Source organism: Lepidochelys olivacea (genome assembly GCF_965140295.1).
Source record: "Lepidochelys olivacea isolate rLepOli2 genome assembly, chromosome: 3".
Taxonomy (NCBI): domain Eukaryota; kingdom Metazoa; phylum Chordata; order Testudines; family Cheloniidae; genus Lepidochelys; species Lepidochelys olivacea.
The window spans coordinates 84,266,246-84,282,252 of NC_140413.1; the positions used below are offsets into that span (position 1 = coordinate 84,266,246).

The window sequence follows — 16,007 nt, forward strand, 5'->3', positions numbered from 1 at the left end:
AAGTGTTTTTTTACCCACGAAAGCTTATGCCCAAATAAATCTGTTAGTCTTTAAGGTGCCACCGGACTCCTTGTTATTCCTCATTTAAATATAAATTAAGGCTTATTCTAATGTTGGCTCCCTTCTTGATTTGAATGGGAAATCTGTGATTTTACGCCTTTTGAAATTCAGATACAAATAATTGAAATTTACTAAAAATCAGTTAAAATTGTTTCCAGTCACCCTTTTAATTGAGGGATTTACTTGCTTCCAATCTTCTTCTGTGTCCATGCTGATTTTTCCCTTGCTGTAGCTCATGCTAGTCCCCAGTCTGGCAATGAGCTCTCTGCAGGTCCACCCCTGGATCCTGGTTTTTATGATAAGGCCTTTGTATAATGCTGACAACAAGAACTGTAAGCATCTTCTCAAAACCGTTTTTTTTTTTTAAACAGGATCAAAACACACAGGATAATAATCCTGCTGTGGCTATGAATGAGAAGGGTATGGAAACTATCAGTCTCAGCAAGAATCCAGGATCTTCCAGGAAGAAGAAAGAAAGAGGGTAAAACTATATTCTTCTTGGTAAAGAAAAATAAATGCTTACACTTGTCCCATCTTCAAACTCTGCCAGAAACATTAGTCCTCTCTTCTGTATTGTGTTGTGCTATGCTGCAGGTTTCCATGGCAGTTAATTCAATAGGCAGTAGTTCACTCTAGACAGGACATGAAAGGGCTCTTTAATTTAGATGGGTTTTAGAAATCAGTTTGAGGAACAATGACTTAATTTTCTTCTGTCTGGAAAAAGGTATAGTTACGTAACCACCTTGCAGCTGCTGGGATTAGATGAGGGCACAGAGGCTAACAATAAGGACCTTATCATGAGGAAAGGAGCCTACTTGTCCGTCCTTTACTTACGTCACCTGAGAATCAGAGACCTCCAGGTAAAAACAAAAGCCCATGTCAGAGCTAACTTTTCAAAGGCATAAAGTCCGTGTAATCCTACCTAAGCTACCGTAATGTATGTTTATGTATCTCCTTTGTTTCAGCGGGTCTGCCTGGGAATCCTGAACTACTTCAGATCTGTTGAGAGAACTTTAACAATCAGCACCTCAGGTCTCACCCTGCGTGCTGGTAATCTAGTCCCCAGTGCTGAAGATACCTGTTGGGTAAATGCTGTCAAAGGGAGGCATTGATGTTTCTGGTGGTCTTGGTTCTCGCCACTATGTCCATTATACATCAGCTGACTTCAAGGTGATCCATTCAATAACTCTATAAAAAGGTCATCCAAAATGTAGATTGAAATAGGAATATGTAATATGTTCCTCTTTGGGATTTTTTTAGTCTTTTTCTCTCTCAATTGCAAACTTTGTTGTGATAGCTCAGCAATTTATCCTATCTGAATTGCATTTATCCTCCTCCTTTGATTCTTTACCTGACAACTTTAAGGCCTGTTGTCTTGTGATCTATCATGGCCTAAAACTGGGAGGTATATACAGTTGGTAAGGCATTTGGTTCTAGCCTGGGGACCCTGAGATAGCAGACCTTAATACAGTGTATGGAAAAAGGTGTTTTAAGTAACATTTTAGAAATCTCGAGAAGTATTAGTTACAGGGTTGGGTTTTTTTTTAAATCTTCCTCTGAGGTCTGTGTAGGTGGAATGTTGTAACTATGGCACTTGGCTTTAGAGGTGAAGGTATACAAAAAAATAATTTCAATAAGATTTTAAAGCATTTTGACATATAATTCTTTTTCCCTGTGTAAAATATGTGGAATGCACAGAACACTATTATAATATTATTTATCTATAACAATGTGTTTGTACTATGAAACCTGTTCAGGGTGAGCTTCAAAACTTGCTGCTGGCTTTACTACTGCAAGGTAGCCATAACAAATTCATGTGCAGTACCATAGCATGCCATTGTGTGTTCCCTGGACATACTGAGTATATACTGCATTCTCTCTCTCTCTCTCTGAAACGGCTCCCTTTTTGCTTGAAAAATACTTCATAGTACCAGTTGGATGAACTACTTTACAGCAGGGTTATGATGAGTTCACTTGCATAAGGTTTCTTTATTTCCCTCTCCTTCTCTCCCAAAATGTGGAAGATGGTGTAAGGAACAAGCCTGACCACATTTTTCCCAGCACTCTGTGATCTGGAAAGTGACGGCTAAATACTCTGTGTGTGGGGTAAGGGCATTGAGGATGAGGTGGTGGGAGAGAGGGTGTAATTATGAGTGATAGTGAAATAATCGATGTGCTTTCCCAGGATAATTCAAAGGTACTGATGTATAAGTCTGAACTTCAACTGAAGCCAAGATAAATATTATTTACTAAACCAACAACAGTTCAACTGGCAATGCAATTGGTAGCACATCCTCCAGTGTTTCCCTAACAACAGTTTCTAATATGATTTGTTAATATACTGCAAAGGCTGTCTCTTAGGAAGTTTATGATAATAATACAACTGCTTTCCTGGCAGACTAATTGACAGATCCTCAAGCCTGCTCTGCTTTTTTAACTGATTATGCTGTAACTTGCAAGCTGATGGTGCCAAGTTTTATACGTCTCACCCCACATGGGAGTCCAGTTGGACAAGCTAATTTGTATTATGACTATATCATTTTGATAAGACTGTAATCTATGAGCTGGGCATTCAGTGTACAGTTAATACATCACACTGCTGTGCAGGAAACCCAGATTTAAGGCCATCATTTCACATTCCAACCTCAGGCTGGTTGAGACTGGAGGCATCAGAGGCATGACACTCAGTTTCAGGATGCAAGGGCATTCAAGAAATATACTAAGTGAAACTAAAAATCCTTCGGGGCTGCATCCCTCCTCCTTCAGTCCTAGGATTTGGCTTGGAACAGCATTTTCTCATTGGAGGCTGCTGTAATCAAGGTAGACAGAGTCAAGTGTAGTGATGCACTGAGGAGGGAAGTATGTGAAGGGTGTTAACATTTATTTTGTAATCCTATGTGGATTTTGTGGTCTTAGTGCCTCTGAGCAGCTACAGGAGAAAATGACAGGCACAAATAATGGTGGGCACTAATAACACCTCCTAGACACACAGCTACCTGATCTGAAGGCACAGATGTACAGCTGGATTTTTAAAAGCCTTATTTGTACCCACAAACAATTGTGGGCATCAAGTTGAAGGCCTGGTTGAGGTGTATTTAAAATGTGGCTCCAAACCATAAACATTGCAGGGATGCTCCCTGGTTTGTTTGTTTGTTTGGGGGGGGTGTGGATTCTCCAATTTTGTGGGATTGTCCTCATATTTCATAATATTTTGTGGTGACCACTTCCAGACTGTGGTCTAATTGGAGAAACAAATAGCAAAGACCAATTGAAAATTGAGGGGGTAAGGTGAAAAAGCAAAATTTCAGGGTCTTCCCTCAACTGATGTAGGAATTTACTGGTACTTAAAACTTCTGCCTTGTATTGTGCTTCTCACTGTGATATTTTCTCAGTTACTTATCTAAATCAAGCTTATCTTGATTCTGCTATAAAGGATTTTTTAAATGTTAACAAATTCCCTACCCTGTCACTTCTGAGAGCACTGAAGCTTAATACTCACTTCAGAAATGTAAGTAAAGAACAAAGAGCACATACTTTTAGCAGAAAGAAGAAAAGAATGTTAACAAACTGATCTAATACTACATTTAAATTAAACATAGGTTTTTGTGGGCATTTACTGGCTAGTGAAATATGAATATTTCTCTAGTCCAGCACAGATCTCTGCAGTTAACATTCTGTTACTACTAAGACAGTTAAAGAGCATTGGGCAATGCATTGATTTATTTGGTGTGGTGAGGTTTCCATAATTAAAATTAATGCCTTGCCCAGGGCAAGTATTCTGCTTTGCCCATCTCTCTTTCTAATGGAATTTTGGAAGGCATTTTGGGAGAGGTAAACTTGTTTGACAGCACTGATTTCCTAGGGTCAAGAGGAGGATCTTAGTAAAACCAAAGAGAGGAGGAAGGCTGGCAGTGTTAAGATATTACACTATAATATTGGACAGTGCGAATTAGGATGGTGTATTAGACACAGAAAAGTAAAAACAGACTTTGCATATAAATGAAGAATAAGGATCTTGCAAAAAGATATTAAGTAAATAAAGTAACTTCTTGTAAGAGGTTTCCCTTACTGCTGTTGCACCCCCTGTGTCAAGGCATGGCATTGCAGATGGTCCCTGCCTCAGTTTACAATAAATAGTTACCGATTCAGAATCTGGTGGCCTGTGCCTTTAAACAAACAAATGTAAAAGCAGGTGTTTGGCTTCAGCACTTTAAGACCAGGACCCAACAAGGCCCTGGGGGTCTGGGTTTACTCTGGGGAGTTCTTTCGGTCTCCCAGAGTCACCCAGCACTACAAGAAGCAGACAAGCTTTCTTAACTGGCCTGCTGGCTCCCTCTTGGTTCGTGTCACCTTCTGGCCCTTCTAGGCCTCTGGAGGACTAGATCTTACTAGTGGCCTGGCCGGAGCAGATTTTTCTTAAGCAGAGGTATCAGGGCACTGATGTCTCCAGCAGGGGCCAAAACAGCCAGACAGATCATGTCCCTGCTGGATTTAAAAAATAAATTAAAATAAGGCACGGCTGTATAGGGTGACCAGATGTCCCGATTTTATAGGGACAGTCCCAATTTTTTGGGTCTTTTTCTTATATAGGCTCCTATTACCTTCCACCCCCGTCCTGATTGTTCACATTTGCTGTCTGGTCACCCTGCGGCTGTATGCCAAGGGTTTGTCTACACTGGGAAATTAACTGTCATACCATACTCCCCATATGGACACTTTTATTCTAGAAGAAAAGTGCTTTTTTTTCTGGTTTCGCTTCTACTGCTTTGAAAGCCACACCACTCCTATTAATTGCAATGTGAAGCTCATGCCAGGGATGTTACTGAACAGTATTGAATAGTGGCACAGCGCCAGAGTAGATAATCTGGACCAACTCTTTTAAAGATGTTGTTGATTTTAGAGGAATAAAAGGTATAGGTAAATGTTAAACTATCCCATTGGTTCAGTACCTGCAAATAAATGTTGTAAAATCCAGCACACACACATCAGTTAATACACCATTTCAGAACCCAAATGGCGATGGCGAAACCTTTTGGATGCTTGGGGGTTCTACCCAAATCCTTCAAAATGTTATATAACACAGAAATGCATGACAAGCAATATTACAGAATTGGAAAAGATGATAAGGAAAACAATAGTTGAAAAGGAGTCTGACAAACTAAATTTTATTTTTCTTCTCTGTTGCTTTTTTGTTACAAAGTGGCAGAAAGATAGAAGACTTTAGAAAAAAATTGTGAACACCTGCTTGAGTGTTATAATTAAGGAAGCCCTTGTCTGATTCATTATTTGTAGAAAAAAAATCTATCTTGAGCTAACCTACCAATTTTGAGGCCTATATGACTTTTTTTGTGTGTGGTTTTGGGGCGTGAGGGCAAAATCAGGCTAATAATGGAAACTCATTTACAACCCTTATCACAATATAACAAAATAGCTTTCATAAGGTAGAAGCACAGAAATGTGATATCTTTTCTTGTATAGTTTTTATTTCTGGCTGTACTTTATTGCTGTTTGGTGACCTTGCAGACTGTCTCTTTCAGGCTCAGGCCTGCTCTTAGATATATTGGTTTGCATCATTGCATGTCTTGTAAAACTGATTGCTTGTATCACAATGTCTCTTTGGATTTGCCATTGCACAGGTCCACAGTGCACAGTTCATGGAGTTTTCCGAGGTGGAAAATCATGATGACTTTTACACCACTCAAGATGGATACATTCACACACAGGACCAGCGAGGGGCTTACATCATATACAATATAGCTTTAAAGGACCTGAAGGACCTCGAAAATCAGCTGCTGCTCGTGGCAAGCCAGTACATTGAACAAGATAAAAGTAAGATCAAATGCTGATAGCTCAAAAGCAGGGAGTCAAACTGGACTTATGCGATGACTTTTTTGAAGTGTGGCTATGGACATTGTGCAGAGCCATTTTTCCGATTGAACACCTGGATCCTTTCCTGCTCATTCTATGTAGGTTTTTATACCACATCCATCACAACAGTGTCCGAGCACTTGGAATGATTGTCACTTATTGCTGATGCCACTCCAGTGCTCTGCCCACAAGATACACCTGGGACCTCGTTATATTAAATAGAGTTAATAAGGGAAGAAAGATTATTGAAGTGGCCTGAGAGTGGGGTGAAAATATGCAACTGAAGGTGACGGGGATGGGCTAGAGGAGGAAAAAGTTCATAGTTTTCAAACTACTGCTGCTTCTGAAAGTGCTGCTCAAAAGGCAGGTCGGGACTTCATGCATCTCCACCCACTCTTAACCTTCTCTCTGTTGTGGTAAAAACTAAACTGCTAATTATTTCACATTGCAGATTTAGTTTTTTTACCATAGGAAATTAGTTGAAAGTGACTGGGTTACAAACTGCTGCTGAAAGAGAAACTGGATTGTGGGGAAATGGAAGGAGGGAGAAGGAGATGAAACAATCAAGGAAACAGAGAGGGAAGAAAGATTAGAAAACCATGAATAAACAGCCACACATGCATATTATATTCAAATATGTAGAGGAAAAGTTTTCTAATGATACAGGAGAGGAATTATTTTTAATTGTGGAGGGATATGTTATATGACCTTCCAACACACTTTTTTAAAGCTTTAACTAACACACACATTTATAAAATCAATTACACATATTTGGATAGCAATAAGCCTGGCAAGCTTTAGTAGGCTGGTGTACCTACATCTTGCTTCAGGGCATAAGCCAAGCATTAATGTGGGGGGAGGATGGGATGGGAAAAATCTTTCCCTGTGGACAGGTTATTTCATAACTGCCTACTGCAGGGTTTTGTAAGCCTTCCTCTGAAGCATCTGGTACTGAGATCGATGATTATCCTGATCTGGTATGGCAGTTTCTGTGTTTGTAAATCACTTAAATCTTCAGTCTCCCATCTCACCCAAGGTCCATTAATGCATGGCCTGTTGTGGATTATTTTTGTCCTAGTTCTTTACGCTCCCATGCCACAGATCCTGGTTCCAGTCTCTGTGACTGGATCAACAGGGACTGAGTGTGATGAGGAGGCAGAGTGCTTTGCTATCGTAGGCAATAAATGCTTTAATGGTAACCCCTTCAGCCAGTTCAGGAACAGCAGTGTTGGGTTCAAAATCCTCTTGTCCTGTCCAGTTATCAAAATAAAGGATGGTTGTTGCAATTTGGAGCTGGAGGGCAGCCAGTGGAGTGTCACGCACTTACACTAAGGCTGAATTTGGTCTGAGGAAGTTGAGTTTTCAGACCATTTTATGGGATTTATCTTTTGTTGACAAAGCAAACTACATTTTTAATGTAATAGCATCCTTTCCAAATGGGGAGAATAAATGAAACTAACTAGGCATGCAATTCATGAGCTATGCAGACACTTTTGATTTGCTTCTCCATATATTTATTAAGAAATAAAACCATAACCAGCCAGCTGGAATCATTGCTTGCTGGAGGAGTCTCATTGGCTACCAGTGCAGATCAATGTTTTGTCCCCTACTTCACACCCAGGACTAAACTAACTACAATTAACTTCCTCTAAGAAGAAGTCCTCTGAAAGTAAGACTCTCTGGTTTCAGCACTGTGAAGAGCTCTTTGCACTGCCGTGCCTCCTGCTGTATATGCAGGTTTCCTTTGTGAGCTCTGAGGTTTTGGGGTGAGGAGGTAGAGATAACTGCAACTAAGATTAAATCCTCTGACAAACTAACAAATGTACTTTTCAACCTCTTTGATCTTATCCTGACTTATGTCTCTTTACCTGGAGTTTCCCAAACACTGCCCATCCCTCTTTTCCCTTTACACCAAACAGCATTTGTTTGAATGTGTGTGTTCGATGGATCACACATATTCAAATAAAATTTCCCAGACACTTGGTGTTTGCATTTTAGACTGTATAGAGGCCTCCAGAACCTGTGGAATTTTAAATCTGCTGTCTGGCCTTCTATTCTCTGGTAAAGGTAAAACAGAGTCTCTCTTTTTGTAAATAAATAGGGTGACATCAAGTTTCAGAAAATTTGGTATGAATAAATTACTCTAAAACCTATCTTGGCCTGCTTCTATTTTGTCTCTTGTGTAAGTCCCATCAGACTAGTCACTTGTAAGAGGTGCTGACCAGTTGTAGATGTCTCCCATTAAAAACACCAACATTTACTGCACTGTTCACTTTCTTTCCTAGGCCATGTAACATACCATCAATCCAGTGATGACAACCTCTTAGCATGGGCCCACGCATCTGTGGATCGCTTTGCAGTGCTGCTTGACATTTGGATTTGTGAAGCTGCTCTCTTAGAGAATAAACGTCAGGTACATTCCCACCCAGTGAGGAAACTCTGAAAACTATTAATACATACCAGTTAATCTCCAATTCATTATTTAATTTTTTTATTAATCTTCCAATATGGAAGATTCATATAGTTGACACAACCTGCTACTGCTGGCTACATTAGAGAACATGATAGAGATGGTTTTCAATATTGCTAAACAAATGTTCATGTGTTGCATCGCATAGTTGTTTCTAAATATTAATACTTCTGACAGTTACGTTATCAGTGAATGAAATGCTGTGGATTAGTACAAAAGTCTCTCTCACATTCTCAGCAAGCATACTCACTGGATTGTACGTAAAGCAGAACCTTTTCTCATTTGCAAACTCAAAAATCCACATTAAGTGATTTGCTGTTCACTGGAACAGTTGGAAAAACAGAATTTAGGGAATTTAGCTTGCAAGAGCACTGAACAGAACACCAATGAATACACATGGTCATTGCTGCCCAAAGAGTTTATAATTTGAAAGACAAAGATTAGACAAGAAGGGAATAAGAGACCTAGAGGAGGATGATTTAAAACTATTTTGTATGGTGTTTAGCACAATGTGGTCTTGGTCCATGCCTAGAGCAATAATACAAATAATAAATAACAATAATTTTATATAGCTGAGAGTGGTGATAGCATTATATCGTGAGGGCATAAAGCCCAGTGCAAGGAAGCATAGATGGATGCTTCCGAAGAGCAGAGTAAAGGCCCTTCTCACACACTTGAATCACCCATTTCTACTTCATTCTTATTCCCAGCACAGGCCCTCTGCCACATCACAACAGCAGAAAGAGCACAGGGGAGTTTCTGTGTGCCAAACAAGGAGAGTTTAGTAAATAGAACTCTAACTAAAAATGGATTCATTTTCATACATACATACATGAAATACATGCACACAGAAATCTCAGAAACCTCCTGTGCATTTGCTGTTGTGGTAGAAGGGGTATGTATATCTATATCCAGTTGTTTATCTCAGCAAGTCTCTATTAATCATATCACCCCTTCATTGTCTTTGCACTTCTTAAATTGGTTGATACTTCAAATTTTTTGAAAACATCGTGTATGTGTGACAGCCATTGCCAAATAGAAAAATATGGTGTCTCAAGGTGAAGCTGGAACTTTCAGGCTGGTAGGGGCATGGAGCTTGATAGGGGCATAATACTAGTCTACATGTGTTGGGGAATTACGATGGTCCAGTGGTTAGGGCCCTAGCCTAGGACTTGCGAGAAATGGGTTCAATTCCTTGGTTTGCCACAGATTTTCTGTATGTGATCTTGAGCAAGGTATGTAGCCTCTCTCTGCCTGAGTTCTCCATCAGTATGATAGGGATAGTAATACTTATCTCACAGGGGTGTCATGAGGAGAAGTACATTAAAGATTCTGAAGCTCTAAAGAGGTGTTTAATTTTATATAGATAAAACCTTCGTGCTTCAGGATATAAACCAGCTGCTAATTGCCTGGGGCTTGGAAGAAACTTCTTATGTGGGTAGGTTATTGTTGAAATGTCTTGAACTGAAGCTTCTGGTACTGGTTTTTGTCAGAAACAGGATACCAAACTAGACAGACTACTGGTATGGTCTGGTCTCGCTTGCCCCTCTGTTGTACGTGAAATCTCTCCATTACCAGCAAAAAATGAATATTTGGCTAGTAAAAAGGAAAACAAGTCCCTGTTACCTGTACTCACTTTTGAATATCCCTTCAGCTTCTAGATGGTTACTTTGAGGCTTACCAGCATGCTCTGGATACAGAAGAAAGATTTGCTTTGGCCCAAGCAATAACTGACATCATGCACAAACGCCCACAATTTGATCTCAGCCTCAGGTATTTTGTGAACACTTACAATGATGAATGCATCTGCCTAAGGCTTCAGCTGCAGCTGGTGAGAGAGATATTCAACCAACATGTAAGTAGGGTTTGTTGACAATATATCCTGTGGGAGAACTGGAGGGGGGAACTGATACTTGAACTGATAACTTTGATTCACTAAGAAGCCTCAAGTGTACTGGGTATAGGTTTGCAGTGCTTCTATTTAAGCTGGGTTGTAACGTCTCAGTATTAGTCTAACAATGAAATTGGATGGATGCTCCATAAATTAAATAGCCATAAGTCAACAGGAGAAAGCTGAGACTTGCACTTAAATCACAAAGTGAATGTTGGAAAGATTGCAGAGTTCTATTTAAAATACACACTTTAAAAGACTTCATCTATTGAAATTGGAGACAAGAAGAAAAGCTGAGCAAACTGGAAATTTAAAAAATAAAATTAGATTCTCTGGTCACCCTCAAGTTCACAATGCAATGGGAGACTGAGAGCTCATGTCTGAGTGCCTGATGTTGCTCCTTTCCACCACTGAAGAAAATGTAAACAAAAATCATTAATACTTTGTTTTTAAAATACACTTCACGGTTTGGCAGATAGTTGTGAAGAGAGTGGAAGCCTTGCTAAGTAATTAAAGTACAAAATGAAGTCATGAGCTTTGGGATCTATTCTAAGTTCTGCCACACACTTTCTATGTAGTTTTGCACAAGTCACTTCATTTCTCTGTTCCACAGTCCGCAAAGTGGAAGTTTGGAGGCGTAATTAGTGAACTCTTGTAAAGTTCTTTGTGATCCTCAGACAGAAGGCCCCATGTACGAACTTACTGTAGTTAGTAGCACTGTTAATAAAAAAATGGTAACCATCAACATTTAGGGCCCAAACAATCCTAATATAACTCAATTGACAACTAAATAAAATATTTAACTCAAAAGAATTTGTGTTTTGCCTTGAACATTGATAGATATGTTTTGAGTTTTGTTTGTTAATGTCACTTATATCATGTTTTGATTACTGATTTCCAGATAGATGCCCAGCGGGAATATGTCCAAAAGATTTGGCGAAAAGATCAGACAGGTGGTATCAGTGAATTTGGACTTCCCCATAATATAATTGCTAAGCAACTTATCTCTCTGAACAACAACTGGTGAGTAATTTAATACAGCCAGTCTTGTTGGAAGTAAGTTTTACGTTCTAGTGGTTGTAATTGATTTCTGTCTTCAGATAATGAAACTTGCTGTCTAAGGTGCTGGATCCCAAATTGTAATTGCCTGAGGAAGGGCCATCTAATGAAGATTAACATGTTAGGACTTTTACTATTTAATACACCCTATGGTTTGCCAGAGAGACATCTGAGCAAGAAAAGTGATTCTTTTTTCCTGATAGTGGATTTAATTCATTCATTTTTGCATTACATTGGGAAATTAATATTCCCAGTTATAAGAGGTGTATATAATACTAATGTCAAAAATTCACTTTCAGGATCACTATTTTTTGTTGTAGCTTTTTGTCAGTCCCAGAATATTACCTTCCGATAGATGGTAGTGGCAGCAATAAGGGCTGGGTTCAATATCTAGGGGTTCCCCTTAACATTGCAAAACAGAACTGGTTTGAGCCCACACCCAGAAACCTGGGAAAACTAATCACCACCCTGGGTGCCTCTAATAGGCAATACTTCCTCACTTGCAAGCACTAAAGTTGTGTATAACGAGATAACTTTTATTAAGGGGAGAGGGAACACCACATTGATTTTGGAAAACACAACAATAATTTGAAAGTATTCGAACAATGAGTAAATGCTTTCCCCACAGTATCGTGGGCAGTAGTCCTTTGCCTCAGTTTTCCACCTTGCAGCATGAAAGTCCAGTGGACCAATGTCCCTTTCCTTCCACTGCACCCCTTTAACAGTTGGTTGTTTGAGGTCAGTGAACTCCCAGAATCCAGTAGTGTGTTCAGGTGGGTAGTTGAGTGGTGCCTCCACCTCGGTTTGCAGCTGCTGCCTCTGCTGTCTGTACCTGTGAGGCTGAGATTCCACCACCTAGCCCAGACCCATTAATGATTTCACTGGGTAATGGGGAACCTCACTGCTGTTGCCTCTTCTGTGTCGTCTTTTCACACTACACTGTCCCCACACCGGATCTAAGGCTCAGCTCCTAGATCAGCTTCTCAGTGCCTACAGCTCTAGTGATCACTGAGAAGTAACAAAGACTCTCAATTGAATCAAATCAACTCTGTCTTTAAACACTGATGGGTGAGGGTCAAATGTAGCAGGGAATTGAACCTAGGTCTCCTGAGTCCCAGGCTGGTGCACTAACTGTCATAGTTCTGGACAACTGCACCTGTATTTTCCCTATATGGTCCTGCAAGGACACTCACTCTAGACTTCAGGCTCCCCTGCCCATCACCTCTTTTGAGTGGAGACACGCGTCTCTCACCCTTCTGACTGGGATATTTCCAGGCTGCACTGTCCTTTGACTAAGCAGGCCTGTTTCCTTTCTCTTCAGAGGCTAACATCAGAGTGATTGCCAACAGTTATGTTACACACAGCACTTCCTATGTAAGTCTGTTTTATTCTTACGGTAAAAGCACTACAGAGAAAACATACTAAACAACAATAAAAGAACATATGCACATGCTAATAAGATTACCAGAGTTCACCCCAGCACTAACATGGGCTTTAACAGGAGCAGTCCATCAACATCCCACTCAAGGGGTTTCCTTGTGATTTCAAGTTAATCACAGCTTCAGATCAGACAGGCACACAGTCTTATGGGGTCTCAGTAGGGCCAGTTCTTCCAACCCTTTCTTAAGGGAATCCTGTCCATTTGCTGGATCAGGACAAAGACCCAGAACCTCTTTAAAATCAGGCTTTTAATCTAAAAATCCTTTTTTTGTCTGGTGGTCCATGGAGACTCCAGTTGTGGGGAGGGATAGCTCAGTGGTTTGAGCTTTGGCCTGCTAAACCCAGGGTTGTGAGTTCAATCCTTGAGGGGGCCATTTAGGGATATGGGGCAAAAATTGGGGATTGGTCCTGCTTTGAGCAGGGGGTTGGACTAGATGACCTCCTGAGGTCCCTTCCAAATCTGATATTCTATGATTCTATCTAAGACCCTTTAAACAGACTCTGCACCACCAGGTAAGAGTACTTATTCCCACCCTCTCTGACTTTCACTTGGATTTGGCATCACAACCCCCTGCTTAGTGAGTGAAGTTCAGTTTAGGGGGACCCCCTCAATTAGGGCATTTTAAGTACAGTTCTGCTGCCCTTCACTCATACAATAAGGTAACAACATTTCACTACCCCTGCATCCAAGACTTAAGTGAATTTTAACCCCAAACAGCTAAAATTGTTCATTTTGGCAAAGCATCTGCATCTGCTGGTCATCTAGGCAAAGTAGGTGTGTCTAGGCAAATATGGTCTGCTCCTGAGATCTTTCCCCCATATCATCAATAGATGGTAGGGGAGAGTCCATTCAGACCATTGGCTTACAACCCATAACTTTAGAATCACTCTATCAATACTGTGAAATATCTTTGCAGTAATTGGCTATAGTATTAGTATTAAGTGTGACCACTAGTTATAGTACAGTGATCTGGTTTGAGGGTCGAGTATGCAGATGCATCAGAGCAGCGAATGACTGAAGTTTTTATTCTCTACTTTCATTGACAAATAAAGACTTTACAGTTCCTTTTACATACCTTTCATATGTAATTTTTTTTATTAACTCCTCTACTTTATTTTAAGATGAGCTGCTTGATTTCTGCCTGTGGAAGTCTTAGTTTCCAGCTGGTGGCTAAAGTCATTGTAGTTTGTGTACTAATCACTTGCAATAGACACTTATTCCTGCCACTTTCAGAAGGATTTAGTTCAGAGCTTTTTTTTTTTTTTTTTTGAGTGCTACAAAAGTGGCATGCCAAATACGTATGCAGTAGATTCTGTTTATTAGCAGCTCCTCACTTGCCAGCAAAAAGTTGCTATTATCCAGCAGTTGCTAATAAGTGTATGGCAGATTTGCAAGGCTGCAGCCAGAGAAGGAAACACTGGCCCCACAAACCTGCCTGTGGGCAGGGAGGGAGGCTGCAGCCCAGATGCCGAGGCTTTCCACAGGGAGGGAAAGCTGTGGGCAGGGCAGCAGCAGGGAGAGGTACTGTGCAGCTCTGTCGGTCCCCAGCACCCCTACTCCCTTTGGAAAGCCCTGGCATCTGGGCTGCAGTCCCACTCCTGGCTACTGCCCTACCCACAGCCTCCCTTCCCAGCCTGCAGCACCAGGACTCCAGCAGGGGCTCCCCCACTGGGCAGGGTTGCAGGTACCCCAGCCCCTTATGTCCTCTGGTCCCCAGGCACAGGGAGATTTGTGAGGTTGCAGCCAGAGAAGGCACATCCCAGGATTTCCTTCCCTGGCTGAACCCCACAAACCTTCCTGCGGCCTGGGCCTTTCTTCCAAAAATATTTTTCAATAAGCGGCATGTGTTAGGGGGCTTATTCCTTCACCCACTTACTTCCCTGGTCCTTCTCGCATGAACAGAGAGCAACAATACCCAAAGTCCAAAGGTGCAAACAATTCAATGTTTATTGGGGTGAACTTCCAGCAAGCATGATTCCAGTTTCCTTCCTTAGTGTCCCCCTTCCCAGCTCTGACACCACAGAGCCTTACCTGTGTCCCTGTTCTCATTCCCCCCCCTTAGAAAAACATGATTCCAATTCCCCCCCCCATTTCCCCCCCCACATCATGAGATTTTCTGTTCATTAAAACACAACAATGCTAGCAACAAGGCAAACACCACAGACAAACACAAAACACAGATCCATGGTATTCTGGGTTAATTTTCCCGCTGGTGCCAGCTTGCTTGTAGAGTGTCTGAAAAACAAAAGAAACAATTTCCACCACCTCCTAGTGAGGACAGATTATTGCTTAATAATAATAATACCACTTTCTTTTACAAATTTCCTTGCTAATTGCAGGAAAAACAGAAGAATTACCTCCAAGCTGTCCTTATTTTGTTCTATAGTCAGGCTAGTGAATTACCCCACTCACTGAAATTCATGAGGTGGTGTACCTCAGTTTCCCCTCTTGTACAACAGAGCAAGTTTGCAAGAGTTTCTCTGCTGTACCAAGCATTACGTTTATTCTCAGGTAATAGCTGAGACACAGCTTCAGATTTTAGCACTGTACACACACACACACACACACCCTCCCTCCCCCACCTGAAGGTTAACCTGTTCCCCTTATTTTCAGGCTTGATTTGTTTTTTCACCTCCCTTTCCTGGAGGGCCATAATCTGAGTCTTCTAGTAATTTGTTTGCTGACCAGATGTATTCATTATTTGCAGCTCCTTTGTGCCCATCAGCTAGGTAATTTGCATTTACAGAGAGGCTTACTAGCTTGCTTTTGGATCCAAAGCTGTTAGCAGCTCAGAGACTGTCTTAAAAGGGAAACATTTTACTTCCACCAGAGTTCTGATTACTTTCCACTTTCATCTCCTGCTCCAAATCACACAGAGATCTGAAAAAGAAAGCACAACCTATTGTGGCTCCTTTTGGAGCCCTATTAGGATTTTATTTAAGTACCATGTTTTATTTGCATTTCTTTTACCCCTTCTCCAATATACACTGCACATGTCTTGGGAAAATGCACATTCCTTCCGTATAGTTTAACCTCCATAACATTATATTAGCCATATTAATTTTACACAAGGTTTAACTGCCTCCCCCGTGCCCACAGAGTTTTTATGCACACCCACCAAAGCGACAGTCCGATCCCCCAAAGCCACCCCAAGGCTCAGTGTTCCCATCAGCATGATGTTGCTGATATCCAAATCCTATTATCGTTGAAGTCGATGG

At 40.9% G+C, this 16,007-nt stretch overlaps 1 protein-coding gene across 1 annotated transcript in view; it reads left to right on the plus strand.

Moving 5' to 3' along the window:
- The first annotated feature begins 428 nt into the window (after positions 1-428).
- LOC311518856 (uncharacterized protein) overlaps positions 429-16,007 on the plus strand; it is a 102,759-nt gene continuing 87,180 nt past the window's right edge. The window contains exons 1-7 of the mRNA XM_084624924.1: positions 429-541; positions 785-920; positions 1,026-1,230; positions 5,697-5,889; positions 8,214-8,341; positions 10,053-10,253; positions 11,191-11,312. Of these exons, the coding sequence (XP_084481050.1) occupies positions 1,150-1,230; positions 5,697-5,889; positions 8,214-8,341; positions 10,053-10,253; positions 11,191-11,312 (725 nt within the window). The 5' untranslated portion in view covers positions 429-541; positions 785-920; positions 1,026-1,149. The remainder of the gene's footprint in view (positions 542-784; positions 921-1,025; positions 1,231-5,696; positions 5,890-8,213; positions 8,342-10,052; positions 10,254-11,190; positions 11,313-16,007) is intronic.